General features: G+C 44.1%; 1 protein-coding gene across 2 annotated transcripts in view; it reads left to right on the top strand.

Annotated features, from left to right (window-relative positions):
- The window catches only part of XPNPEP1 (X-prolyl aminopeptidase 1), a 57,287-nt gene that overhangs the window by 3,875 nt on the left and 26,403 nt on the right, over nucleotides 1-27,009 (top strand). Inside the window, exons 2-5 of one of the 2 annotated variants that reach the window (XM_029932552.1) lie at nucleotides 6,432-6,520; nucleotides 13,422-13,546; nucleotides 25,112-25,175; nucleotides 26,609-26,713. In XM_029932552.1, the coding sequence (XP_029788412.1) occupies nucleotides 6,432-6,520; nucleotides 13,422-13,546; nucleotides 25,112-25,175; nucleotides 26,609-26,713 (383 nt within the window). The remainder of the gene's footprint in view (nucleotides 1-6,431; nucleotides 6,521-13,421; nucleotides 13,547-25,111; nucleotides 25,176-26,608; nucleotides 26,714-27,009) is intronic. The other variant, XM_029932554.1, reaches the window with a different exon arrangement.

The raw sequence follows: 27,009 nt of genomic DNA, 5'->3' as shown, positions 1-27,009 counted from the left end.
TTCCATTGTATGGATAGACCAGGTATTTATTCCTTTTATCAGTTAATGGACATTTGGGTTGTTTATACTTTGTGGATATTATGAACATGCAGCTATGAAGATTCATATACAAGTTTTTATGTGGGCTTACGTTTTCAATATTTCACACCTAGGAGTAGAATTATTGGGTCATAGGATTATTATTATTATTTTACTAAATGTTTATTTTTTTGAGAGAGAGTGTGAGAGAGCACATGTGTATGTGAGTGGGGGAAAGGCAGAGAAAGAGAGAGAGGATCCCAAACAGGTAATGTGCTGTCAGTGCAGAGCTCGATGTGCTGACTTGATCCCAGGAACCATGAGATCATGAGCTGAGTTGAGGTCAAGAGTCAGACCCTCAACTGACTGAGCCACCCAGGCGCCCTGTTATAGGATACTTGTGTATTTAACCTTTTGAGGAATGCCAGACTGTTTTCCAAAGTCACTACACCATTTTATATTCCCACCAGCAATGTCTGAGGGTTCAATTTTTCTGCATCCTTTCCTACACTTGTTATTTCTGTTCCTTTTGATTATAACCTTCCTAGTGGATGTGACATTATATCTCATTGTGATTTTGACTTGCATTTCTCTAATGGATAAAGATACTGAAAATCTTCTCATGTGCACATTTGCTCTTTGTATATCTTCTTAGGAAAAATGAGTGTTTGGAAATGTCTATTCACATGCCCTTGACCATTTTAAAATTGGTTGTCATGGGTGACTGGGTGGCTCAATTGGATCAGCATCCGACTCTTGATTTCAGCTCAGGTTGTGGGATCAAGCCCCACATTGGGCTCTGTAATGTATGTGAAACCTGCTTGGGATTCTCTCCCTCTCTCTCTGCTCCTTTCACATGCATTCTCTCTCTATTTCTCTCTCAAAAAAAATTGAGTTGTTTTTTATTATTGAGTTGCAATAGTTCTTTTTTAAATTTTATTTTATTTTGTTTGTATTTATTATTATTATTTTTAGAGAGAGAATGTGAGTGGGGGAGAGGGGCAGAGAGAGGGGGAGAAACACTCTTAAATAGGCTCCATGCTCAGTGTGGAGCCCGACATGGGGCTCGATCCCATGATCCTGAGATCATTACCTGAGCAGAAATCAAGAGTTGGGTGTTCAACCAACTGAGGCACCCAGGTGGCTCACAATACTTCTTTATATACTTTGGGTGTTAGACTCATCAGATATGAGTTGCAAATATTTTCTCTCATTTTATCAGTTGTCTTTTCACTTTCTTTCTCTCTCCTTCTTCCTTCCTTTCTTCCTTCCGTCCTTCCTTCCTTCCTTCCTTCCTTCCTTCCTTCCTTCCTTCCTTCCATTTTAAGTAGTCTTCACACCCAATGTGGGGCTCAATTCGTGACCCTGAGGTCAAGAGTCTCATGTTCTACCAATTGAGCCAGCCAGGTGCCCCATTTTTTCACTTTCTTGATGGTATCCTCTGAAGTAAAAAAGTCATTAATCAAGTCCAGTGTATCTGTTTTCTTTGGTTGCTTATACTTTGATGTCATATCTAAGAAATCATTGCCTAATCCAAGGTCAGGCAGATTTGTGCCTAAGTATTCTTCCGAGAAACACTTACGTCTGTGATCCATTTTGAGTTAATTTTTATTTTTGGTGTGAGGGTAGAAGTTCAGTTTCATTCTTTGCATGTGGATTGCCAGTTGTCCTAGTATTATTTGGAGAGACTTTTTTTTTCTCCATTGAATCATTTTGTTGCTGTTGTCAAAAATTGGCCATAACTGTGAGTTTCTTTCTGAACTAATTCTGTTTCATTGATCTATATGTCAGTACCTTCTACTAAAGCACACTGTCTTGATTACTGTAGTTTTATTAGTTCTGAAATCAACTTTGTTGTTTTTCAAGATTGATGTGGCTATTCTGGATTCCTTGCATTTCCCTATGAGTTTTAGTATTTGCTTGTCAATTTCTGCATATACAAGCTAGCTGAAATTTGATAAGGATTGCCTCTAGATTAATTTGGGGGAGTATTGCCGTTTTAGCAATATGAGTCTTCCAATCCGTGAAATAGAATGTCTTTCCATTTATTTAGGTCTATTTTAATTTATTTCACAATGATTTATAGTTTGCAGAGTATAAGCTTTACATCTATTTTGCTAAATATATTCCTAGGTACTTATTCTTTTGAGCTGTAATGAATGAACTTTTCTTAATTTCATTTTTGGATTGTTCATTGCAAGTATATAGAAATCCAGCTAATTACTATATATTGACTTTGTATCCTGCAGTCTTGATGAGCTTCTTTGTTCTAATTTTTTTGTGTAGATTCTTTAAGATTTTCTATATTGAAGACAATGCCATTTGCAAGTAGAGATGATTTTACTTAAAAAAAATTTTTTTAATCTTTATTTTATTTTTGAGAGAGAGAGACAGAGAGACAGAGTGCGAGCAGGGGAGGAACTCTGAGCTGTCCGCACAGAGCCGGACGGGAGGTGGGGTGGGGCTCACACAAGCCACCCAGTCACCCTAATTTTACTACTTTTCTAATCTAGATGCATTGTATTTCAATTTTTGCCTAATTGCCCTGAATAGAATCTCTAGTATAGTGTTGACTAAAGTATCAAGATTGGATAGCTTTGTCTTGTTCTTGATCTTAGGTAGAAAGTGTTCATTCAGCCTTTTAATGTTAAAGATGGTATTAGCCTTTGGGGTGCCTGGGTAGCTCAGTTGGTTAAGTGTCTTGACTTCAGCTCAGGTCATGATCTTGCAGCTCATGAGCTCCAGCCCCACGTCAGGCTCTGTGCTGACAGCTCAGTGCCTGGAGCCTGCTTCGGATTCTGTGTCTCCCACTCTCCGCCCCTCCCCCACTTGTGCTCTGCCTCTCTCTGTCTCTCAAAAGTAAATAAATGTAAAAAAAAAAAAGATGATGTTAGCTGTGGATTTTTGTAATATTCTCGATCAGGTTGATGAATTTCTTTTCTAGTTACTGAGTACTTTTATCACAAAGAGGTGTTGGATTTTGTCAGAATGCTTTTTCTGTGTCTATTGATGTGATTGTGCAGTTTTTATTTTTTATCCTATTGATATTGTGTATTGTATTAATTTTTGTATGTTGAACCAATCTTGCATTCATGGGATAAATCCTACTTGGTGACGATATATGATCTTTTTTTAATATGTTAAAGTATTCAGTTTTGCTAGTATTTTGCTGAGGATATTTGCACTTAGATTTATAAGAAATATTGACATGTCTTACTTTTTAATGAAAGACTATATGACCCTCAATACAGAACATCTCATTCTGTCCAACAAAATTAAAGTAGCAGCCATCAGAGAGTAGGCCTGGAATGGTTGGTGGAAATGTCTGGTTTCTGGTTCTGGCTATGTAGTGGATTGAGCTAAAGTGGGCTCCTGTCCCTCTACTAATACATAAAAATGTGGTAAAATTATAACAAAATTACCTTTAAGTTTATAGCTGAATAAAATCCGAACCCTTAGTATGACCTACAGCAGACTCCTGCTTTGCTGCCTCTCTAATCTTGTCTCCTAACCATTTACCTCCCCACCTGCCAGCCCCCTACACTGGTGTTCTTGCTTTCTCTGATGTATACCAGGCATACTCCTGCCTTAGAGCCTTTGCACATACTAGTCTCCTTTTCTAGAATGTTCTTAGACATTCACATGGCTTGATCCCTTACTTTTTTTTAGGACTCTGCTAAAATGTCATCTGTTAGCAAAGAAACCTTGCCTAGCAACCCCATCTAAAATAACCTTTCCCTTTACCTCTCTGACACTCTTCCCCTCGCTCTGTTTGACTTTTCTTCATAGAACACATACTCCCTGACAAGCTGTGTTCTTGTTTTGTGTCTGTTGCCTCTCCTCCTGGATCCTCTTCTTTCAGCGTCCTTGAGCCCCTATTCCCAAACCCTTGTAAACTTCCTGAGGTCAGAGCTGTTGTCTGTTTTTGTTCATTGTTGTGTGTAGAGTGGGGCCTCAATTTCAGAAGAGTCTTGAAAGAAAGAGAAATCCTCAGGTGCCAGAAATTTAGGGGAATGTAAAGCCTGAATGGTAGTTGGTAAGCTGAGCCTTGGAAGGGTACCAGGCTCTACAGGCCTTCATACCTGGGGTCCGCAGCATCAGACTCTCCCCTGTATGGGGATAGGAGACTTGTGTGTAAACCTCCTAGCTAAGAAATTAAAGTGGAAATTAGTCTCATAAGCCAACAACAGTGACAGTAGTGCTGGTACAACCAGCACATGTCTAATTTTCATAGATAAAATAGTTTCTACTGAAGATGAGCTCTTAATAAAAGATTGCAAAACACACAAGGAATAACTTACTAGGAGGGAGCCAGCAGACCTAGAAAACTTGAAGTTTACTATCCCAAGATCTTTTTTTAATTTAATTTTTAATTTTTAAAAATGTACATCCAACTTAGTTAACTTATAGCATAATAATGATTTCAGGCATAGAATTTAGTGATTCATCACTTACATATAACACCCAGTGCTCATCCCAACAAGTGTCCTCCTTAATGCCCCTTGCCCATTTAAGCCCCTCCACCCACCCACCGAAGACCCCTCCAGCAACCCTCAGTTTGTTCTTTATATTTAAGTCTCTTATAGTTTATCTCCCTCCCTGCTTTTAATATTTTTGCTTCCCTTCATTTATGTTCATTTGTTCTGTATCTTAAATTTCACATACGAGAAGTCATATATTTGCCTTTCTTCGATTTTACTTAGCATAATACACTCTAGTTCCATCTGCATTGTTGCAAATGGCAAGATTTCATTCTTTTTGATTGCTGAGTAATACTCCATTGTGTGTGTGTGTGTGTGTGTGTGTGTGTGTGTGTGTGTGTGTGTATATAACACATCTTCTTTACCCATTCCTCTGTCAGTGGACTTTTGGGCTCTTTCTATACTTTGGCAATTGTCAGTAGTGCTGCAATAAACTTTGGGGCTCATGTGCCCCTTTGAAACAGCACTTCTGTTTACTTTGGGTAAATACCTAGTAGTGCAATTGCTGGATTGTAGGGTAGTTCTATTTTTAACTTTTTGAGGAACCCCCATGCGGTTTTCTAGAGGGGCTGCACCAGTTTGCATTTCCACCAGAGTGCAAAAGAGAGCCTCTTTCTCTACATCCTCGCCAAACATCTATTGTTGTCTGGGTTGTTAATGTTAGCCATTCTGAAAGGTGTGAGGTGGTATCTCATTGTGGGTTTGATTTGTATTTCCCTGATGATGAGTGATGTTGAGGAGTTTTTCATGTATCTATTAGCCATCTGGATGTCTTTGAATTGTCTATTCATGTCTTTTGCCCATTTCTTCACTGAATTATTTGTTTTTTGGATTGAGTTTGATAAGTTCTTTATAGATTTTGGATACTAACCCTTTATCTGACATGTCATTTGCAAATATCTGTTCTCATTCCTTTGGTTACCTTTTAGTTTTACTGATTGTTTCCTTCGCTGTGCAGAAAGAAGCTTTTGATCTTGATGAGTTCCCAGTAGCTCATTTTTGTTTTTGTTTCCTTTGCCTCTGGAGATGTGTTGAGTAAGGGGTAAGTTGCTGCAGCTGAGGTCAAAAAGGTTTTTGCCTGCTTTTTCCTCTAGGATTTTGATGGCCTCCTGTCTTATGTGTTGGTCTTTCATCCAGTTTGGGTTTATTTTTGTGTAGGTGTAAGAAAGTGGTCCAGGTTCATTGTACTGCATGTCATGTCCAGTTTTCCCAACACCATTTGCTGAAGAGACTTTTATTCCATTGGATATTCTTTCCTGCCTTGTCAAAGATGAATTGCCCCCAATACCTTCTCATGGAAAGTCTGAAATGAGTTATAAAATAAGGGCCCCAAATAATTGAAGTTTGGAGAAGGAATAGAAACCATAGTGAAAGAATGGGACACCATGAAGAAAGAGCAGGCAAATTAAAAACAAACAAACAAACAAACAAACAAACCAACCAACCAGGAGTGCCTGGGTGGGCTGAGTCACTGAGTGTCTGACTCCTGATTTTGTCTCAGGTCATGATCCCAGGGTCTTGGGTTTGGGCTCCGTGGTACTGTGGAGCCTGCTTAAGATTCTCTTTCTCTCTTCCTGTTCTCTGGTCTCTCTCTCTCTCTTAGAAAAAAAAAAAAAAAGAACCAAATAGAATTTGTACATGTGAAAAATATAGTCCTTGCAAATAAAATCTTTTTAGACTACTTAGGAGATTAGGCATAGCTGAAGAGAATTCATGAATGAGGAGGTTAGATTGGAGAAGGTTTGCCGGTCGTGGTGCTGTTTTAGCTGCAAGTTTTATCTGAAACTTTTACTTATTTCCTTTTGATACCAGGGTGAGAGTCCTTCTGACTCATAAAGGAAAATCGCCAAGTCGAGTAGATATCCTCTCTCAATAAGCCTTGCCACGTTTCGTATGGTCAAAGTGCAATATCCTGTTCTCTCTCTTCTTAAGGGCAAATCACCAGGATTTTCAGCTGAAAAACTTAAGAATAATTGAGCCTAACGAGGTGACATACTCTGGTGACCCAGGCGCGGAAACAGGTAATAATTTTGCCTATTAATTAGATGGAACATCCCAAAAGAGTTTTAGGTCCCCATACTCTAAACCCAGGTGGGAGAGAAGAGGATTTACGGTTAAGGATTAATAATTGCTCATGATTGGAACTAAGGGGATAGATACAGATGTGGAAATTAAAAACCATTTTGTCTTTTGGCTTCTGGGTAATTGCTTACTATTTCTCTATATATTTACCACTTTTTTTAGGTAACACCTTAGAGAATTTTAGTTTTTGTATTTCCTATTTCTGCGGATTCTGTGGTGGTGGAGGAGGAGATAGGTTATTTTTGAAACTGGCCTCTTCTGCTTTTTCTCCTCTCTCATATAAACTTTTATGGATGACCTTAGAGAGTGGCTTCTAATTTTTGTCGTAAGATTATGAAGTGAGAAAAGTTTGTAGTACAGTACTCTGCTGTATAAATTGAATGTACATTCAGGAAAATCTTTTCGGGAGAAATTTCTGGAACCATACTGTCTTCCCAGAACTGGCTGGTTGTATTGTTGGGTTGCCAGCATCCTGAATTCTGAAAAGCGGTGTATTAGTATATATCTGTCCCTTGAAAGCTAGCGCTTTTCCGAGGGCCGTCCACAGGAGAACCACAGCATTTCCTTTTAGTTGACTGAAAAAAAATCGGTCACCTGGAGCACATAATTTCATGCAGTCAGGTCCCTTTTCTTTAAAAATATAGATAAGTGTATCCAACACATTTTGGGTCATATTAGGAAGGAGGAGAAGAAGGAGGAAGAAGGAATGAGAAAAACTAAGTAAAGGGAAAACGTGATCGAATGATCAGGTTTAGAGTTTAAAAGAGAACTTCTCTTTATTATGTATGAAGAAATAGAGGTCCAGGGAACGTCAGTTGTCTGAGGTTGCTGATCCCAGCTGGAACCTAGAACTCACTTATTTGATTCCTTTGATCATAGAATGCTTTTAACAGAGCCTCTATTACATCCCCTAGAGAATATGTTATAACAGAGCATAGACTTGGGAATTGGATAGATACTGGGTCTTGGTGCCTGGCGATCCAGTTGACTGGGGCAAGTATTTACCTCTTCTTCTTTTATACAATGGAAATAGTGAAATCTCCCTAGAAGGGATATTGTGAGAACTAACCACTAATGTATGTAAAGCCCTTGGTCCTCCCCCAGCACAGAGACAGAGAAGGAAACCACTGCCTCTAAAGTTCTTGATGCTGGAAGAGCAGCCTGGCATCTATGCGTGCGTTAAGATGCTGAAATTGGAGTAAACCAGCCCCTTCTATTCTTCTAACAAGGCGTGGAGGAAACCCAGCTGGTGCATCAGCTCCAGACTCAAATGATATTTCCTGAGCTTTTAGAATGTGACTAGATGCTGTACAAGGTGCTCTAACACATGATGTTAAGTTAAATTCTTCTAGCCACCCAGGGAGGTAAATACGGTGTGCTTTTCATGTACATCTAAGCAGTGAGAAGTTTTGTTTATGATAAAGGCTGAAGGTTTAGGGACTTATTTCTAAAAGCAGGCCCACATGTACAAGAGACTTTTAAATGAGTCATTCTCTTTAAAGCATGATTTAAAAATACCTGGCAGCGTATGGGCTAATGTTACATCATGGACTAGGCTTGCTGTTCTTGGCTTCTTTCTTCCCTGCACACCCCGATTAACTCTTGGCTGCTTCTAGATTTCTAAAAGTAATGGAATGTGGAGTAAGCAGGTGCTGTCATATGACATCTTCTAAGCTCCTAGCTTTCTTCTTTCACTGAAGATTCTTTGCTGTTGGTCATAGTGAGTCTGACTGATAAAAGATCATGATACAAAGTTGTGACCTTGACTCAGCCATCTTTGAGTGAGTCTATGTATGTGTTAGGTGGTGGACTAGGTATGTGGATTCCGGAATGAGGATGACATGGTCCCTATCTTAAGAAGAAGCAATATCTACACCTGTTGTACTATTTATCACATTATTTCATACTTAATTGTGCATTTCACCCTATTAATCACACATACAGAGTGGTCTATCTAATCCTGGCAAGGGTAACCAGCTGTGACTCTCATCTTCTTCATCTTGGCTGCTTTTTCAACCGCTGCCTCCTCCATGGCTGGGTCTTGTAATTGTACCAGCTTCGTCCCCTCCTCAGCCAGCCGCACACCCATTCAGTCACTTACAAGGCCTGTGGTGCCTGTGGCCACAGCCCCTGCCATCTTTGTGCATGGAAGCTGCCTCCAGTGCCCCAGCCCATCGCTTTAGCCATTGCCCGTCACTGTCTTCTTCACCTTTGCTGTGGCTGCTGCTGCTGCTTACCACATCCTAACCGTGGCTTGCCGTATTGGGAGTTCTTTCCTTGTGTCTGATATGGGTGACAGAGAAGTGGCTGCATCTGGCCAAGGGCACCAACCAAATGTGAAGGGTGGGAAAGAAGAGGAGGAGGGAGCTGGGAAGGTGGTGATGGCAGGTGGCGTTGTGTAGGGAAGTGTGGAATGCCACTGTGATAGAGTAAGGCATGCAGTGCTGATATTTCTGAGGAAGCCAGTCAAGAGAGAGAAGGTGAGGATGAGGCAGAAGATGGTGATGAAGGTCAGAATTTGGTGGTGAGGAAGCAGGTTATGGTGACCATGAGGCAGAGGATGTCCTTGACCAGTTCCATTTTGCCTTTGATGATTTTCAGTTTGTAACTGAGGATTTTGTGTTTGCTGTTAGTTCTGTGGACTTTATTGATGAAGTCAGTGACTGATAAGGTTGATATATACTCTGGTCAGTGCTATAAACATCCAGTCAGTGCCATCAAAATTGTTAAGAATGTGCCCAAATAGAAGTCAAATCCTATAAGGAAATTGAAGGTCTTGACAGAAAATACCTTGGCTTCTATCGTATATTTGCTTTTTAAAATTCTAGATGTCCAGGCTGTACTCCAGACTAATTAAATTAGAAGTCCCCCAGGTGGTTCTGTTGTGTGGCCAAGGTGGAAATATTGTTCTGAGGAAGTCTACACTTTGAATTCACTCTTTTTATTGTTAACTTGCTCAGAAATATGGTTGGAGGCCCCTGAAGGATGTCATGGTAAAGTTTCAGATGCTGGCAAGCTTACAGGGTCATAGTAGGCTTCATTTTGAACCTAATGGAGGTGTTGACATATAAACTTAGGTCAGATCAGATAATTCTGATCCTTCTTTCTTAGATAGAAGAGAAATTATAGGTTAAAGTGACTAGGCAAAAGGAAAGGATGCCTCTCTGAAAAGTATTCGGAGGCATCTGTAATGCAAGGAACATGAGAATGTTTGAATTGTGAATAGGACCATTTCCAGTGACTCTGTCGTTCAGTACTTCCTGTCCTTTGGCGACTCCTGAGATGGAGCCCTGATGCTGGTGGTTGAAGCTACTCTTGCAAATTATGAATGAGGCACTTTTTCAATGAGTTCCTCATAGAGGGTACCTCATAGAGGAATCTATTGGAGGTAACCAAAATGACTGAGACTTCTGTAGCCCCAGATGCTGGAGATGATGGAGAAGAAGCAGATAAAAATATGGAGGAAAAGGAAACTTAAACAGATCCATACCTAGCAGAGTTCAAGCCACACTGAATCAGACTGTCTGTCAGTCCTTGATGATAACTGGTAGTACAGTGGCCTCAGTGTCACTCTTCATTACTGACAACATTGTATGTTAGGAGATTTATAGTTAAATAAAATATTTCTTATTTGTTTAAAACATGGGTTGGCAAAATATGAAACACCAGAGACACCGAGTGCTGGTGAGGAAGTGGAGCAACAGGAACTTTCCTTCATTAGTGGTGGGAATGCAAAATGGTGCAGCCACTCTAGAAGACAAGTTTGGTAGTTTCTTACAAAACCAAACATATTCGTACCACAGGATCCAGTGGGTCACGCTCCTTGCTACTTACCCAAAGGACTTGAACACTTATGTCCACACAAAATCCCGTACCCGGATGTTTATGGTAGCTTCATATATAAAAGCCACAGCTTGGAAGCCACCACGATGACCTTTGGTAGATGAACATGTACATAAACTGTGGTATATCCAGACAACGGTGTATTGTTCATCACTAAAAAGAAATGAACTATCAAGCCATGAAAAGATGTGGAAGAATCTTATATATTGCTAAGTGAAAGAAGCCAACCAGAAAAGCCCATGTATTATGTGATTCCAGCTGTTTGACTTTGTGGAAAAGGCAAAACTGGACAGACCGTGAAAAGATTGGTCATTGACAGGGATTGAGGGGCAGTGAGGCAGAGGGATAAAAAGACTGGGCAGAGAGAATTTTCAGGGCAATGAAAACCATTAAGCTGTTTTGGATGATGCTATATAATGCGAGATACGTGACATTATACATTTGTCAGAACCTGTACAATGTCCGTCACCAAGAGTGAATCCTAAAATGAACTACGGACTTAGGGGCCTAATACTGTGTCAGTGTAGGTTCATCGGTGGTTAACCAATGTACCACTCTGGTGGGTGATCTTTTTTGTCTTTAATTCAATTTTTTTTCAAGTCTTTATTTAAATTCCAGTCAGGTAACATACAGTGTAATACTAGTGTAATACTAGTTTCAGGTGTACAGTTTAGTGATTCAACACTTACTTAGAAATTTCCGTGCTCATCGTGAGTGCCTTCCTTAATCCCCATCACCTATTTAACCTAGGATCCCAGCCCACCTTCCCCTGGCCTCCCCTCGGGTCACCATCAGTTTTTTTTCTTTACAGTTAAGAGTCTGTTTCTTAGTATTCCTCTCTTTTTTTCCCCCTATGTTCGTTTGTTTTGTTTCTTAAATTCCACATGTGAGTGAAATCATATGGTTTTTGTCTTTCTCTGACTGACTTACTTCACTTAGCATAGTGCTGTCTGGCTCTGTTGGTGGGGAATCTTGGTTGTGGGGGAGGCTGTGTGTATCTTGGAAAAGGGAGGTAGATGGGAACTCTGTATTTTCTGCTCACTTTTGCTGTGAATCTGTAACTGTTCTAAAAAAAGTAGTATCTATTTAAAAAATGAGCTGGAAAAAGCCATTATCCTACTTGAATTCTTCTAATAGTATAGGTTTGTGCCAGTATATGGGATATAGAAAACTGTGTATGGTCCCTGTTTTATAATTGGCTTTTTGTGAAGTTGCTTTGTTATATGCCCATGGGACCATAACCATGGTCTAGTGATTATCTAGTCATATATTTGTAGTTCTCATATGTATGAGTTACCAGAACTGTTTGCTGATGTCAGTATTTTTTGAGAAAAGATTTTTTTGAAAAACCAGCTAAGGTGATTTGGAAGTTTGTCTTATCTGTCCTTTATCACATAGAAAGAGTCTATTATACTCACCAGGAGGCAAGAATATACTGTCGATTTGAGTATTTCTTTGGATAATTTCTTTGGATTTGAGTATTCTTTTGATAATTTTTTTTTAAATGTTTTATTTATTTTTGATACAGAGAGAGACAGAGCATGAGAGGGGGAAGGTCAGAGAGAGAATGAGACACAGAACTGGAAGCAGGCTCCAGGCTCTGAGCTAGCTGACAGCACAGAGCCTGACATGGGGCTCGAACCCACAAACGTGAGATCTGACCTGAGCCGAAGTCGGAGGATTAACCGACTGAGCCACCCAGGCGTCCCGATAATTTTGATAATAATACTAGAAATTAGTAAAAGTATAAAGTGTAAGAATTTCTAGTAAGACTATATTTGACATTTTCTTTTAAAAATGATTTTCATATTTCTGTCTCATTTTGTATTGAGCTCGTGACTCTAGCTCTAGTTTTATTGGGATAGACTCTTAGGAACCCCTGGGACTTTTTCAGGGCTCATTCAGAAAACCCTGGAACCACTCTGCTCCCACCATATTTTAGAGAGGTGAACCCAGACCACTTGGGACCCCAGCCTCCTTTTCCCTGAGGTTACACACCCAGTTGACAGTAGGTATTCACTAGATCACGTGACTTAGATTTTTAACTTGTAGTGGACTGATCTCCTAATCTGTGGTTGGCTATTTAACAAAAATATTTTAATATGATATTTTAAGTTTGTTTATTTATTTTGAGAGAGAGAGAGAACATGAGTCGGGTAGAGGCAGACAGAGAGGGAGAGAGAATTCCAAGTAGGCTCCATGCTGTCAGGGCAGAGCCTGATATAGGACTCCATCTCATGAACCACAAGATCATGACCTGAGCTGAGATCAAGAGTTGAATGCTTAACTGACTCAGCCACTCAGGTGCCCCTAAACCATACTTCTTTTAATGTAGTCAAACTTAAGCCATAAAACATCAGAAAAAGAAAATAAAAATCACTCCAAATCCCTCTCTCCAACGGTAACCACTAATTAACTCTTGGGTGACTGGCCTTCTAGAAACTTCTCTCTGAATATACACATATAGATTTTCAAATAAGAACAATCTATACATCTTCTTTTGTAATTTGTTTTTCATCAACCATTAGTATCTTTAGTGTCTTTGCTAGTTAAATATAGGTCTATTTAATTTTTTTTTTGGTTTGTATAACTTTTAATGATTTTGTAGTGATCTTTTGTATATGTTATAGTTCCTTTACCCAACTATGTATTTTCTTCCATTTTTAATTTTTTTTACCATCAACAAAGAACTGGTATCTTTGTGTATCTGTTTATCTCTTTAGAATATAGTCCTAGAAGTGAATGAGGTAACTGATCAATTTGGAAATGAGTATTAGTCGTTCAACTTTTCTTGCCGCAAATGGCTGTTGGGAAGTGGTGTTTAAGAACTGGAAACTGTAGAGTTCCTAGGACCTCTGGTGCTGGGGTGGTGGTGGGGGTGGTCAGTTTGAAAATGCAGTTGGGGTGGGGCAGCTGGCGGGCACATCGTTGGGGCTGCCTTTGAACTGAATTGCCAGGGGCAGGCTGGTTTCGGACCAAACTCTCCTGTTGTTGCAGACGGCAGGATGGCTCCAAAGGTGACCTCAGAGCTGCTTTGGCAGCTACGACAAGCCATGAGGAACACGGAGTATGTGACAGAGCCGATCCAGGCCTACATCATCCCGTCGGGAGACGCCCACCAGGTACTGAGTGGAGATGGGCTGGTGCTGGATCTCATCAGCCTGTCCTCTGTTGTCATTCTTTCCCTCCATCTCTCTCCCTGCGCCCCCCCCCCCCCCCCCCCCCCCCCCCCCCCCCCCCCAGTGTGTTTGTGGGATTCTAGCTGTCAGTCCACAGCTGAGTAGTGTTCTCCAGGACTTGGCACCAGGGACCTGTGTCTAGTAGGGTCTCACTGAATGCTTGTTGCTTTGGCCCTGGCTTCCTTATTTCCAGTGAATATAGCCAGCTTTTAATAACCTGTGGAAGTATTAATGGATAAATGAAGGGGCAGAGATCTGGACCTTTCTGTTGCTGACGCATTAAACTTCATCTCTTCTGCCACACCTTGTCCTTAGTGGAAATTGTCTGTTCCTGCCTTTCTTCTCCCATGCAGGCTGTCCTGTCCCTCTGACATGGCCCCAAGAGCAGCCAGAAAGTTGTCCTGGGTCTCTACCCTGGCAGGCTTTAGGGATAGTTCTGAATGACACCCTCTTTCCCCCCGCAACCACTACCTTATATGGAAGTCCCTCAGTGACTTCCCTTTACCTCTGAGAACACTAGTGAGCCAAATATGGGAGAGTTGGGTTTCAAGAGGTGGAGATTGCATGTGATAGGGCCGAAGGGCAGGAGGCGAAAGCATTATAGTATCTTCTCTTTTAGGTCGTTTAGTCAGCAAGTATTGGAATTACATGGTTATGGTCCTGCAGGGTTACAGAGATGAATTTAAAAAAAAAATATTAACTATCTTTGAGAGGCAGAGCACGAGCAGGGAGGGGCAGAGAGAGAGAGAGGGAAACACAGAATCTGAAGCAGGCTTAGGCTCCAGGCTGTCAGCACAGAGCTCAACGTGGGGCTCGAACTCATGAACTGCGAGAAATCATGACCTGAGCTGAAGTCAGATGCTCAATCAACTGAGCCACTCAGGTGTCCCTGTAGAGATGAATTTAAGAATGAATTCCTGCCCTCGCTATGCTGATGGTTTAGCAGAGGGATGAGGCAGTATACAAAGTCCTGTTCTCCCATAGAGTCATCTGTGCATACATATTTTTATAGCCTTTGCTTATGTGCGAGACACTGCCTTAGGTGTGGCACGTGACACAAAGATGAGAATGGTTGTGCTTGTGCGTCCAGGAACATCCGGTTGAGTAGTGGAGTGAGGACACGTATACCTGTGTCTGGATTATAAGGGGGAACGTGGAAACGCCATCAGGAAAATCTGGGCAAAGCACTATGCAGGTTTGGGGGTGAGAGGGGAAGATGACCCAGGGCTTCATGAGCAGGGGAGGCATTTGCACTGGATGTCGAAGGGTGGGTGGAGTTGGATAAAGAGAGGAAGGACGGAGAGGATTCTAGGCAGGAAGGTTAGTGGGAGCAAAGCCCGAGGAGCTGAGCAGGGAAGGTTGGGGAGCTTTTCCGAAACAACATGGCAAGTTCACCTGGCAGACGCCCAGGGAGGTAATGAGCGAGAGTGAGAAATACAGCCAGTGCTCTCTGATCCTTAGAAACCGCTCTGACGTCCTTGGAGCAATAAAAGGCTTTATGAGGGTTTAGGGGCAGGGCCACTGCACTGGCAGAACTCTAGGTTGTGAATGGTGGTCTCTGGAGTTGTGCAACGGCGGGGCCTCAGATGGGGTGGCGCGTGGAACCTGAGGGCACGAATGCAGCTGGCTGAGAACAGCTGAGACGGGAGGGGTTTCAGCTCTTGCTGTAGATTCGTTTCTCCCTTTCTTTCTTTCTTTCTTTTTTTTTTAATTTTTTTAATGTTCTATTTATTTCTGAGTGAGAGAGAGACAGCATGAGCAGGGGAAGGTCAGAGAGAGAGGGAGACACAGAATCCAAAGACAGGTTCCAGGCTCTGAGCTAGCTGTCAGCACAGAGCCCGATGCGGGGCTTGAACCCACGAACCTTGAGATCGTGTCCTGAGCCGAAGTTGGATGCTCAACCGACTGAGCCACCCAGGCGCCCCTAGTTTCTCCCTTTCTTAGGGAACATGGTAAACAGTGAATAGGGGGCCAGCCAATAGTTCCCCCATTTATATCTTTTGATCTTTTACTTTGAAGATACCAGATTGAGCTAGAACCTTAATCCCAAGTCCAGAGTCCTGGGTGAGAACTTGATTAGCTTAGTGGCTTGGTGTTTATCCTTGGTGTGTGTGTGTGTGTGTGTGTGTGTGTGTGTGTGTGTGTACACATATGTGGGATGGCATGTGGTGCAGACATGACTGGTGATGACTGATGAGGGTCTACCATGATCCAGGCATGGTACATAAGAGCATTACTGTAAATTGAGCAAAGGACATCAAAAGATGTCCACTTTAACCGGCCTCCTTTCTGCCCCTTCTCAACGGTGCCAGACCACATGATTGTGACAATATCAGGCCAGGGTTAACCTGGGCCAGCATGAGGATTAGACCCCTGTCTGGAAACGTAAGATTTTCTGGCTTCAGGAGCGACGAAGGGATGAAATGAATAATCAGTGGCATTGGACAGTTTGAGGCAACTGCATGGAGTTCAGTGTGCTTTGGTGCTTGGAGCAGTGTTCCCCAAACAGTATTCTGTAGTTTTCCTGCTGTGTCGCGTACGGTGTTCTGCAAAGCGTGTGTTCAGTGGTTAAGAATACAGTGAAATGAGCTGGACAGTTTCTTTTTATCTTTATGATAAAAAAGTTAACAGAAAATTTATCATCCTATTTTTAAGCATTCAGTACAGTAGTGTTAACTCTAGGCACATTGTGGTGTAACAGATCTCTAGAACTTTTTCATCTTACAGAACTGAAACTCTATACCCATTGAACAACCCCCCCCCCACTTCCCACCACTTACCACTCTACTTTCTAAGAGTTGGCTACTCTATATACCTCGTATAAGTGGAATCATACAGTATTGTCTTTTTGTGACTGGCTTATTTCACTTTGCATAACGTTTTTAGGTTCATCCATGGTGTAGCTTATGACAGAATTTCCTTTCTGAAGGCTGAATGATAATTTATTGTATATATATACCACATTTTCTAAAGCTTATTTATTTATTTTATTACATTTTTTTAGTGTCTTTATTTTGAGAGAGACAGAGCACGAGTGCAGGGAGGGACAGAAAGAGAGGGAGATGCAGAATCTGAAACAGCCTCCAGACTCTGAGCTGTCAGCACAGAGCCAGACACGGAGCTCAAACTCAGGGACTGTGAGATCATGACGTGAGCTGAAGTTGGGTGTTTAGCCAATTGAGTCACCCAGGTACCTCTTAAGTTTATTCTTATTTTGGGAGGGGAGAGAAAGTGTGTGTGTGTGGGGGGGCAGAGAGAACAAGTTGAGGAGGGGCGGAGTGAAAGAGAGACAGAATCCAAAGCAGACTTGACATGGTCCATACAGAGCTCCTCCGTGCAGGGCTTGAACCCAGGAACTGTGAGATCCTGCCTTGAGCCGAGATCGAGTTGGATGCTTAACTGATTGAGCCACCCAGGTACCCCTGTACCACTCTTTTTTAATATGCCACATTTAAAAAACTCTATTCATCTGTTGATGAACATTTGGTTGCTTCCAGTTCTTGGCTGTTGTGAATAATGCTGCAGGGAACACGGGTGTGTAAATGTCTCTGAGATACAGTTTTCAGTTCTTTTGGATTTATACCCACAAGTGGGATCACTGGATCATATAGTAATTCTATTTTTTTTATGTTTTAAGTTTTTTAAATCTTTATTTGTTTTTTGAGAGAGAGAGAGAGAGAGAGAGAGAGAGAGAGAGTATGAGTGTGGGAGGAACACAGAGAGAGAGAGAGAGAGACAGAATCCGGAGAAGGCTCCAGGCTCTAAGCTGTCAGCACAGCTCTAACTCATTCATGACCTGAGCCTAAGTCAGATGCTTCACCAACTGAGACATCCAGGCACCCCTATTTTTTTAAGCAAACTGTTAACCCCAATGTGGAGCTTGAACTCATAACCCCAAGATCAAGAGTCACATGCTCTACAGCCTGAGCAAGCCAGGCGCCCCAGTAATCTTCTTTTTAATTTTTTGAGGAACCTCCATACAGCTTTCCATAGTGACTGTGCCGTTTTACATTTTCACCAACAGTGCACAAGGGTTCCGATTTCTCCACACACTTCCCAACACTTATTTTATGTCCCCCCCCCCCGCCCCCACCCAATAGTGGAATCCTAACAGATATGAAGTAATGTTGTGGGGTTTTTTCCATTGTGGCTTTGATTTGCATTTCCCTATGATTAGCAATGTTGAGCATCTTTTCACATGCTTGTTGGCCCTCTGTATGTCTCTTTGGAGAAATGTCAGTTCGAGTCCTTTGCCCATTTGAACAGTTTCTTAACTGCAGGGCTTCTCAGGACCGTTGTAGGTTGAACTTTCATGTGCAACTCTAAGGAGAGGAGGAAGTATTCAGCATATTCTGAATGTTCAACGTTCATGGATTTCCCACGGTCATCTTAGGGGTAGTCTAAGGGACTCAGTGTTCCATGGAATTCCTTGGTCTGTTGATACACAGCAGCACTTTTCATGCCACGATGGGTTAGAACTGGACTAAAGAGGTGAGAGGAAAGGGAGATCCTTGTGTAGAGAGGGGAAGCCGCTGTAGACTAGGGTTCTGCATGTAAATGTGGATGAAGAGGGAGGCGAGGGATTGTGAGAGGTGAGTCTAGGAGAAGCAGAAGATCCAGCCGGAACGAGGGTTGTTGGTGGCACGTGAGAAGCTAGGGTGGTGGGTACATTACTGTTAGATTTAGTAGGCAGTGGGGAGGGGAGGGGTGGTGGGTGTGGTTTAGGGTGGAGATTGGTTCCTTGCACCTCCGTTCTCTAGAACATACTAACAAGATTCACCACCTTCATAGAAACCAAAGTTTCATGTTGGCTAAGGACCAAATGAGTAAGTAGTTTGGCCAACACAGCCTAAGCCTGAGTCCTGGTAGGATTTATAGGTAGCAGACACCCCAGCATTTAGGAAGGGCAGAATCTAGCTGTGGCCCTGAGGAAATCCATTTCTTTTCCCTCCTGTCCAGGCTCCTCTGATGGGCCTTCCCTGCCTCCTGTCAGTCCCAGACTTTAGCCCCTGGACTTGGGCTTCATGTCACATGGATTCCGCACTGATGCACCGATGATATTTTTCATTATCTGCCATTGAAGCATCAGGCAGTTGCCCTGGACTGATTTGATTGCAGCTGTTTTACCTCCATATTGAATAAGATGGCAGTTCGTGCAGTAGGAGCACATTAGATGCGGGGTCTTCTCTGCTTCCTGTATCAGTCTGGCTTCTCCAGACAGAACCAATAAAATTATATAGAGATGTCCCTGTGTGTAGAGGGACATGTCGTGAGGGAGGGCTCCCACAGTAGCTCCCTGGTTCTCAGACCTTCGGGTTTGAGCTGGAACCACACCACCGGTGTTCCTGCTTCCCCAGCTTGTGGATACTTCCAGTGCTGTCTGGCCCTGTCTGAGTGAAAGGCCCGAGAACCAGGAATCCTGATGTCTGAGGGCGGGAGAAGATGAACAGCTCAACTCAAACAGAGAGCAATTTCGACTTTCCTCTTTTGATCTCTTCGGACCCTCCATGACTGGATGATGAGTACATTGGTAGGATGATCTTTAGTCAATCTTTTTAAGCAAAATTTTTTAAAAGTTTACTTATCTTAAGAGAGAGAGAGAGAGAGAGAGAGAATCCCAAGCAGGCTACATGCTCTCAGCCTGGAGCCTGATGTGGGGCTCAGTCTCAGAAACTATGAGATCATGACCTGAGCCGAAACCAAGAGTCAAACATTCAACCAACTGAGCTACCCAGGTGCTCTGTACCGATGCGAATATCTCTTCCAGGAACCGCCTCACAGATAGAGCCAGAAATAATGTTTTACCAGCTAGCTAGCTATCTGGAGATGGTCTTAAGTCAAGTGATACATAAAATTAACCGTCACAGTCCCTGAGCACTGTTATCTGAAATTAGGTCTCTTCTCTGAGAGGGTCTCACAGGCTGTCATAGAGTCCCAGCCAGATTCCTAACAGTTTGGGGTGCTTGGGTGGCTCAGCTGGTTTAGCGTCTGACTCTTGATCTCGGCTCAGGTCTTGGTCTCAGGGTCATGAGCTCAAGCCCCATGTTGGGCTCTGCACTGGGTATGAAGCCGGCTTAAAAAAAAAAAAAGACTCCTAATAGTTCTACTTTATTTGTGAGGCTTCACCTCCAGGAAAGGCCTCTGGTGTGCAAAAGACTGGATCTGTGAGTGTCCTTTGAATTAAAAGTTAAAAGTTTCTGGTTAAGGGGTGTTACAAGCTTTTTATGGTTGGTATTTCAGTTTGTGTTATTCTGCCTGGAGTTAGGATATAATCTATCTGTTTACTGGTAGGGGATATTCTTGTAGCCAAGACAGGCCAAGTTTATCTTGATAATCTTGGTTCTGGGTGCTGTTAGTCAGCCAATTTGGGGTCTTGTTTTTGTTTTCGGTTATTATAAAGCTGTATCTGGTCCAGTGCCCTGACATGGGCCTAATACACCCAAAGCAATTCCTTATTAAACTTCGGGAATGGCAGTGAGGCTGGCCAAACCACAGGTGAGGTAGCAGGCTCTCACCAGCTCTTCATCTCCTGCTAGTGACCCTGGAATATCGGAATCAGATGGCTTCTCCCTGAGAGAAGGAGTTAAGGTTTTTGTCAGATAGTTGGGGCCCATTGAGGGCTTTTGAACAAGAGAGAGGTGTGATCAATCAGAAGGACCAGTGGTTAGTGCAGATTGGAGAAGGGGGATACTAGAGACTGAGAAGCCATTGGGAGGCCATTGTAGGATTGCAGAGACGGGATACAGAGGGCTGGGGCGTGGCGCTGGCCTTAGGAGCAGGGAAGGGGGGAAGGTTGTTGGAGAAGCAATAGAACACAGGTTGAGTGTGGACCTGACAGGCAGATGGCAGAGGGGTTCGGGAAGGTTGGAACCCAAGAGCGTTTGTGATGCCGTCCAGGGAAACAAACGAGAAGTCCCGAGTCCGTTGTTTCAGTTCCTGTGGGGAGGTGGGGCAGAGTTGGGGTGACTGCTAAGTGGGACTCTGGGGCCTTGCCAGGACTGTGAGGACAAGGAGGAAGGCTTGGCTTTGTGTGTGACCTGCTGCAGCAGCCTATTCAGTAATAGAGAGGCTGCTGTTCTCTGTGCCTCTCGTTCCTGATTGTTTAATTTCAGGCTGGATTCAGAGTTGATGGAATTTCTCCTACGGGTGGGGAAGGGAGAGTGTTGGAGAATGAAGGAAAATCTTGAATTCTGTCCTTTGTGTACTTTCCAAAGCACAAATACACACACCCACACACAGTTCCGTCCTAGAGAGAAAATGCACCCCAAGTACATAATTACACAGGAGCCTGGCACTCCAGAGGTCTGGTCCTCACTGTCCTCTGCAACTCTGAGGGGTTCTTTCTTTGTAAACCCAGAACAGGGGTTGTGGTGTCAGGAGTTTGGGCCCAGGGGGACTTTTGAGGTGAGGAATTGCCCATTCTTCCTGGTAATCTGGATGCTTTCATGTACCATCTAAGTCAAACATTGGGATTCGTGGGCGCCGTTGGCCCCAAACCAGGAGAATCATTGGTTGGGACCAGAGCTGTGCCAGCTGTGCCTTTAAGAAATCCAAATTCTCTCTCCTCCCCATCTGCAAGGCTTCATATTCTGTTCCTGGGCGTAGTTTAATCGAAGGGTCATGTTCTGTCAGAGGTGACTCTGCCAACCTAAGTTTTTGGCTATTTTTTTGGTTCCTCCTTCTGGAAGACTTGAATCAGATTTTCCTAAACTCTGTCCTACTCCCATTCTTCCTGGAGTTGGCTTCCTGTTTTTATGTCTTAAGCAGGCTTTCTCCTAGGGCGGAGTAGTGATTTTTATCACAGAGTGATTTTATCCACTTAATTAGAGTCATGCTAGCTATGGTAATGTCTCAAAGTTTCAGTGGCCTGGTACTGTGGAGGCTTATCTCTTGTTTATGTAGCTGTTTGGAGTGGGTGTTCCTGGGTGGTGGGTGACTTTCTTCCACTAGTAAGAGAGCCATTCAGAGCTCCAGGCTCTTTCCATCCTCTGATACCACCGTTCCAGCTGGTGGAAGGGGGAAGCGTGTGGAGAGGGCCCACTTCTGACCCAGACATCTCAGCCCCACATTCCATTGGTGAGAACTACTCACGTGATTCCACCTAGACGCAAAGGAGCATGGGAAATGAAGTCCTAGATGAAAATCTAGTTGTTGGCAATATAGTAGGGGTTTAGTAAAGGTGGCTAATAGCGTCTGTTATCATTACCCAAGGCAGGGCATGGGCAAATGTCAGTGTGGATGCTCTGCGAAATGCTGACGTGGGAGGTCTCTGAGTGGGTCAGAAAACTTTGGGGAAGAGGGTATATTTGAGCTGGATTTTGAGAGGTGGCTAAGGCGCTTTTTCCCCCTGGTTTTCAGATGTGCTTTATTTGGCTGTGTATTATTTATATTGTTTGAATTAGATGCCAACACTTAAAAGTTGGGTGACTTCTCATGGACACACGTATATTATTAACCTCTCCTGAACTACTGAGGGTTGGCAGCATGTGGCCTGCATTCTGGCATAACAGGAGTCAGAGCTGAGCGGAGCTGTTCTCTCCGGAAGAGTCACTGCCTTCGCCTGCTTTACGTGTTTAGTTTACTTCCTTGTACCCTAAGACATTTGAGTTTGAAACCACAGTTAATGGTCCCTTCTGGTCTTGATAATGTTATTAGTTTCCTACTGCCGCTGTAACACATTACCACAAACTTAGTGACTTAACAGTAACACAAATCTACTGTCTTACAGTTCTGGACTTGGTGAGTCTGCAGTGGGTCAGTAGGGCTATGTTTTTTTCTGGAAGCTCAAGAGGAGAACTTATTTATTTGCCTTTTCCAGTTTCTAGAGGCCACCTGTATTCCTTGGGTTGTATCCCTTCCTCCCTCTTTAGAGAGGTGGCGAAGGTTTTAACTAGGTTGAAAGAAGAAGGCTCATGTTTCCTTCTGCTTGTTCATTTGTTCAGCAATCGTTGGTTGAGGACTTACTATGTGTTACCTGTACTGTGATAGGGACAGGGACAGTGACAAAAAAAGACAAATACCCTCATCTCATGCAACTTATATTTTGGGGCAGGATAATACAAGAACACTATAAGAAAGTCCAAGAAGAGAAGCATCTAGAAAAATGTGCTATACAGAGAGGTAAAGACCAGGTGGCCACTTTGGATAGTCCATGCAAGCCCCTCTGTGGAGGTGACCTCTGATCTGCAGGAGCTGGCCAGGCCATGATCAGAGAGAGACTTTGATAGGCACAAGGAAGAGCATGTGCAAAGGTCCTGAACCTGGAATGAGCTTGCGAAGTACAGAATGAGAGAGCAGGCAATGTGGCTTGAACATCCAGGCTGGCTGGGAGAGGGGAGGGGAGTTCTGAGAGGATGGCAGGGTCCGATCACGCAGTGCGCTGGGATTTGGATTTTAGCCTAAGTATGATGGGAAGCTATGGTGAGTTTTGAGCAGGATGCTAACATGGTGCTTACAGATATTTTGGAAAGCTCACTCTGCATGTGCGTGAAGAATGGATCGTAGGGTTCATGGTCCGGGGGGAGATGATGGAGGCTTGGACTGAGTGCTGGTCTCAGGTGGAGAGAAATGGTGGTTTTGGAGAGAAAACCAATAGCTCTGCTTCCTTGTGCCTTTTCCCCAGCATGCTAAGGCTTTGGCTTATTTTAGACCTTTTTGCTGTTCTCTGGGGAGAATGTTCTTGGGTTTTGCCAGCTTCATGGGGGTGGGGGGAGAGTGGGAGGCCCAGACCCAGTGCTCGTCTGGCCTCTGCCTCGCCTCTTGGTGTGGAGGTGACAGCTTTGGTCAGTGACGGCTTCCTGGCATGTAGACTACTTAGGTCATGTCTAGACATTCTTGCTCAGACCTCATCTTGATCCCAAACCAAACATGTCCACCTGCTGTTAATTCCACCTCCCTTTGGAGAAACCTGCCTGCTGCCTCTGCCAATGGGCAGCTCTTTTGAGAGGCCCCGCCCCTCCTCTCGGCTTGTCCCGGGAGGCGTGGGGCATTCCTCGAGGGCTGATCCCTGAGTGGCGAGTCTAGCCGGCCCCAGATGAGCAGGACCTTCTCTGCCAGCCCTCTGCTAGCAGTCTCCCTGCCTGTCACAGGTGGGCGAGCCCCGGTCAGGGGCCCCTCCTCATCCATCAGGAGCGTGCCCTGTGGCTCGTCCATCGCATTCTGTGACTTTTAGTACAAGAGTTATTTTTGTTGACTTGGTTTTCCTGGCCTCTTGGATGCTTTTTCATCATTTAGGAAGAAACTGATACTATCTGTCCCATCGCATATATGCAGCACTCTCAGGTTTCTGGGGAGTTTTCTGTTTTAAACATTAACTTACTTTTCCTCCCAGCAATCCTAGCAGAAGGATTTGATAGGCACCCTCCATTTTTGCCGTTTTTCCCTTTAGTGTTGCACCCAGTGATTGCTGGGTTAATAATCAGATGAGGGTCCTGCAGTTCATAAATGCTGCTGGCAGCCATTTCCTTCTGTTCTGTTCCCATGCTGCCTGCTAAGTGTTCCTCTCTGGTTTGGGGATAAGACACCTGCCTGGTGTGGCTCTTGGCGGTCTGAAGGGACCTGTTTTAGAAATGAGGAACTGACTCTGAGACACACAGTGAGCAGCTGTGGAGGCACACATGCCTGATCCTGGCCGGGCTGCTGACCTGTGAGCCAGCAAGTTGCTTAAAAGGCCTGTCTTCACACTTGGGCGTATCCTGGAGCGGGAGAACGGGTCCTGTGGGAGCAGCGTGGCCGGGCGCCTCAGAGCCCGAGTTCGAATCCTGCCTCTGCTCCTTGTGTGACCTGGGGGAGGTTCCTTCACTCTCTGTGTTTCATGGGCTGTTACCAGAAGTGGCATGCCATGGCCCTGTGCCCTCTGCACGGGAATGACAGCTTTCTGTGTTCCACAGTCTCTAACGCCTTCCGCTTAGAGGCAAGGGGATGGGAAATACTCGGTTTGGGACACGACATTTTCTTTTGCTGAAGCCTCCTGGATTTGAGGAAGCGTTTCCATTTATTCCCCAACAGGAAGGGACAGGGTCTGCGTGGGAGTGATTGGGGCTGCTACTTCGCAGGGGAACACGCACTTCAGGAAGTTCAGAAACGAGCCAGTGCCAAAGAGATCTAAGTGAGAGAACTATTGGTGCCCAAAACAGAAATTCAGCCTTTCTTTCCAGAAAAATAACAGATGCCTAAATGCCAGTGGCAAGGAAGGGAGAAGGCTACTGGTTTGTTTTTCAAGATCTCAGTGAGGAAAGAGCAGTTTCGATCTGTTTCATCTTGACGCTCTTTGGGTCTCCAGAAGAAATAGAGGCTAGCGGGGGTGGCTCTTTTAGCCCTTAATTAATTAGGGTCTTCTAGAATGTGCGCTGATATTTTTCACGTTCGGTTTGACTTTCTAGCTAGACTGTCTCTTCCTTGAAGGTCCACCAGCCTGTGTCCCCGTGGGGCCCTGCACACAGCTGAGCGCATGGAGGCAGTTGGCACGTGACTGGTGAGGTCCAGTTCATCCTCCCTTTTGTTTTCCAGAGCGAGTACATTGCCCCCTGCGACTGTCGGCGGGCCTTCGTCTCTGGATTTGATGGCTCTGCGGGTGAGTTGCTAACTTCTGTCTGTTCTTTCTGTACTTTTGTTCACTTCCCGAAAATAACGGGGCCAAGCTTCTGCCTGTGATAGGACCAAAAAGAGAATGGCAGCCAGACACTCCCCCTTGAGCCTCTGTAGAAAGGTGTGAATTCCCAGCATCCTCCAGTTCCCTAAGGTCAGCTCTTAGTGGCCCTTGTCTCTATGCTTTTGCTATTAAAGTTTTATTTATTTAATTTAATTTAATTTTTTTGCTATTATAGCCTTAAAATCTTTTTATGTAAAACATGTTTTCGAACTTTTCATTGAAAATAACATATGTACAGAAAACCGTATCAATTAGACTGAAGATATGTGTGTCACTAGCACTCTGAATAAGAAATGGATCACTAACTGCACCCCAGAACCCCCACCATAGCTTGCTGGTCTTGTATGATTCTCCCAAGTGCTTACTTGGCTTCTGGGTAAGTTCACTGTCAGTTTAAATAATAAAGGTGGGGGCACCTGGCACCTGGGTGGCTCAGTCAGTTAAGTGTCCAACTTTGACCCAAGTCATGATCTCGCGGTTCATTGGTTTGTGCCCCGTGTCGGGCTCTGTGCTGACAGCTCAGAGCCTGGAGCCTGCTTCAATTTAAGTGTCTCCCTCTCTCTTTGGACCTCCCCATCTTATGCTCTGTCTCTCTCCCTCTCAAAAAATAAATAAACATTAAAAATTTTAAATAATAAAGGTGAACGTTGAGCTACATCGGTGCCCTGCCCTAACTTTTCCAAAACTGTCCTGCCCTTGAGTTTTAGGGTGATATTTTCCCCCCTTCAGACTCCCGTCCATTAAGCTAGTTAGACTTGGTAAGAACCGCTTCCTTTTGTGTCAGTGCTTGTGTTGGTCGGCCCCTTAGGATTGCTTTTGGCTGGCACCTCTGCCGAAAGCCCTGAGTTCTGCCAGGCCTGTAGGGACTGGGGGCAGGTAGGGCTGGGAGGCGTCAACCCCCTGCTGAAGGCTGGTGAGTCACCATGAATACTCTGGAGTCCCGTTGGTTTCTCTCAGAAAAGGTGAAGCCGTTCCTCTGGGTAGAGCAGGTCATGTGCTAGAATCATTTCCCTTTCTGGGTTGTTGACCCTGAGGCAATTTTGACCACAGCTGCATAGTCTTCTGTTCTGTTGGCCTTTACTCGTGCTGCACAAATGGGGTTCCGGGCAGGGACCAGGCCTCAGGCAGCCTTCAGAGCTTGGCTTGTTCTCAGTGGCCTTGTCCTCTCTTGCCTAGTGCTTTCTCTGGAGTCAAAGGCCCATCTGCCCCACTAGAGTGAGTGGTGGGGCGGGGGCTGCCCCACAGCGGCCCGTGCTTCTCACTGTGCTTGCCCGCCTGCTGCCACTGTGTGCAGCTTCTGTGGTTTTCAGAAACCGATGTCTCTCTCTCTTTTTTTTTTAACTCCCCTGCTGCAGGCACAGCCATCATTACAGAGGAGCACGCGGCCATGTGGACCGACGGACGCTACTTTCTCCAGGCTGCCAAGCAGATGGACAGCAACTGGACGCTCATGAAGATGGGTGTGTAGAGGCCTGGCCAGCCCAACTTCACTTGGCCAGCTTTGGGAAGGGACCTACGGGTTTTATGAGGTCATGGACTCTTTTGCAAAATCAGGGTGTCTCTGTCAGCTTGGGCTGTCATAACAAAATACCCTGGACGAGGTGTCCTAAACAGCAGGAATTTGTTTTCTCAGTTCTGAAGGCTGGAAGTCTAAGATCAGGGTGTCAGCATGGTCAAGTTGTGGTGTCAGCCCTCCTGATTTGTAGACGGCTGCCTTCTCACTGCCCTCACATGGCAGAGAGATAGATCTCTTTTC

Source organism: Suricata suricatta, chromosome 2 (genome assembly GCF_006229205.1).
Source record: "Suricata suricatta isolate VVHF042 chromosome 2, meerkat_22Aug2017_6uvM2_HiC, whole genome shotgun sequence".
In the NCBI taxonomy this organism is placed as follows: domain Eukaryota; kingdom Metazoa; phylum Chordata; class Mammalia; order Carnivora; family Herpestidae; genus Suricata; species Suricata suricatta.
Note: the sequence above shows the minus strand (reverse complement) of the source record. Positions and strands in the feature narration are given on the sequence as shown.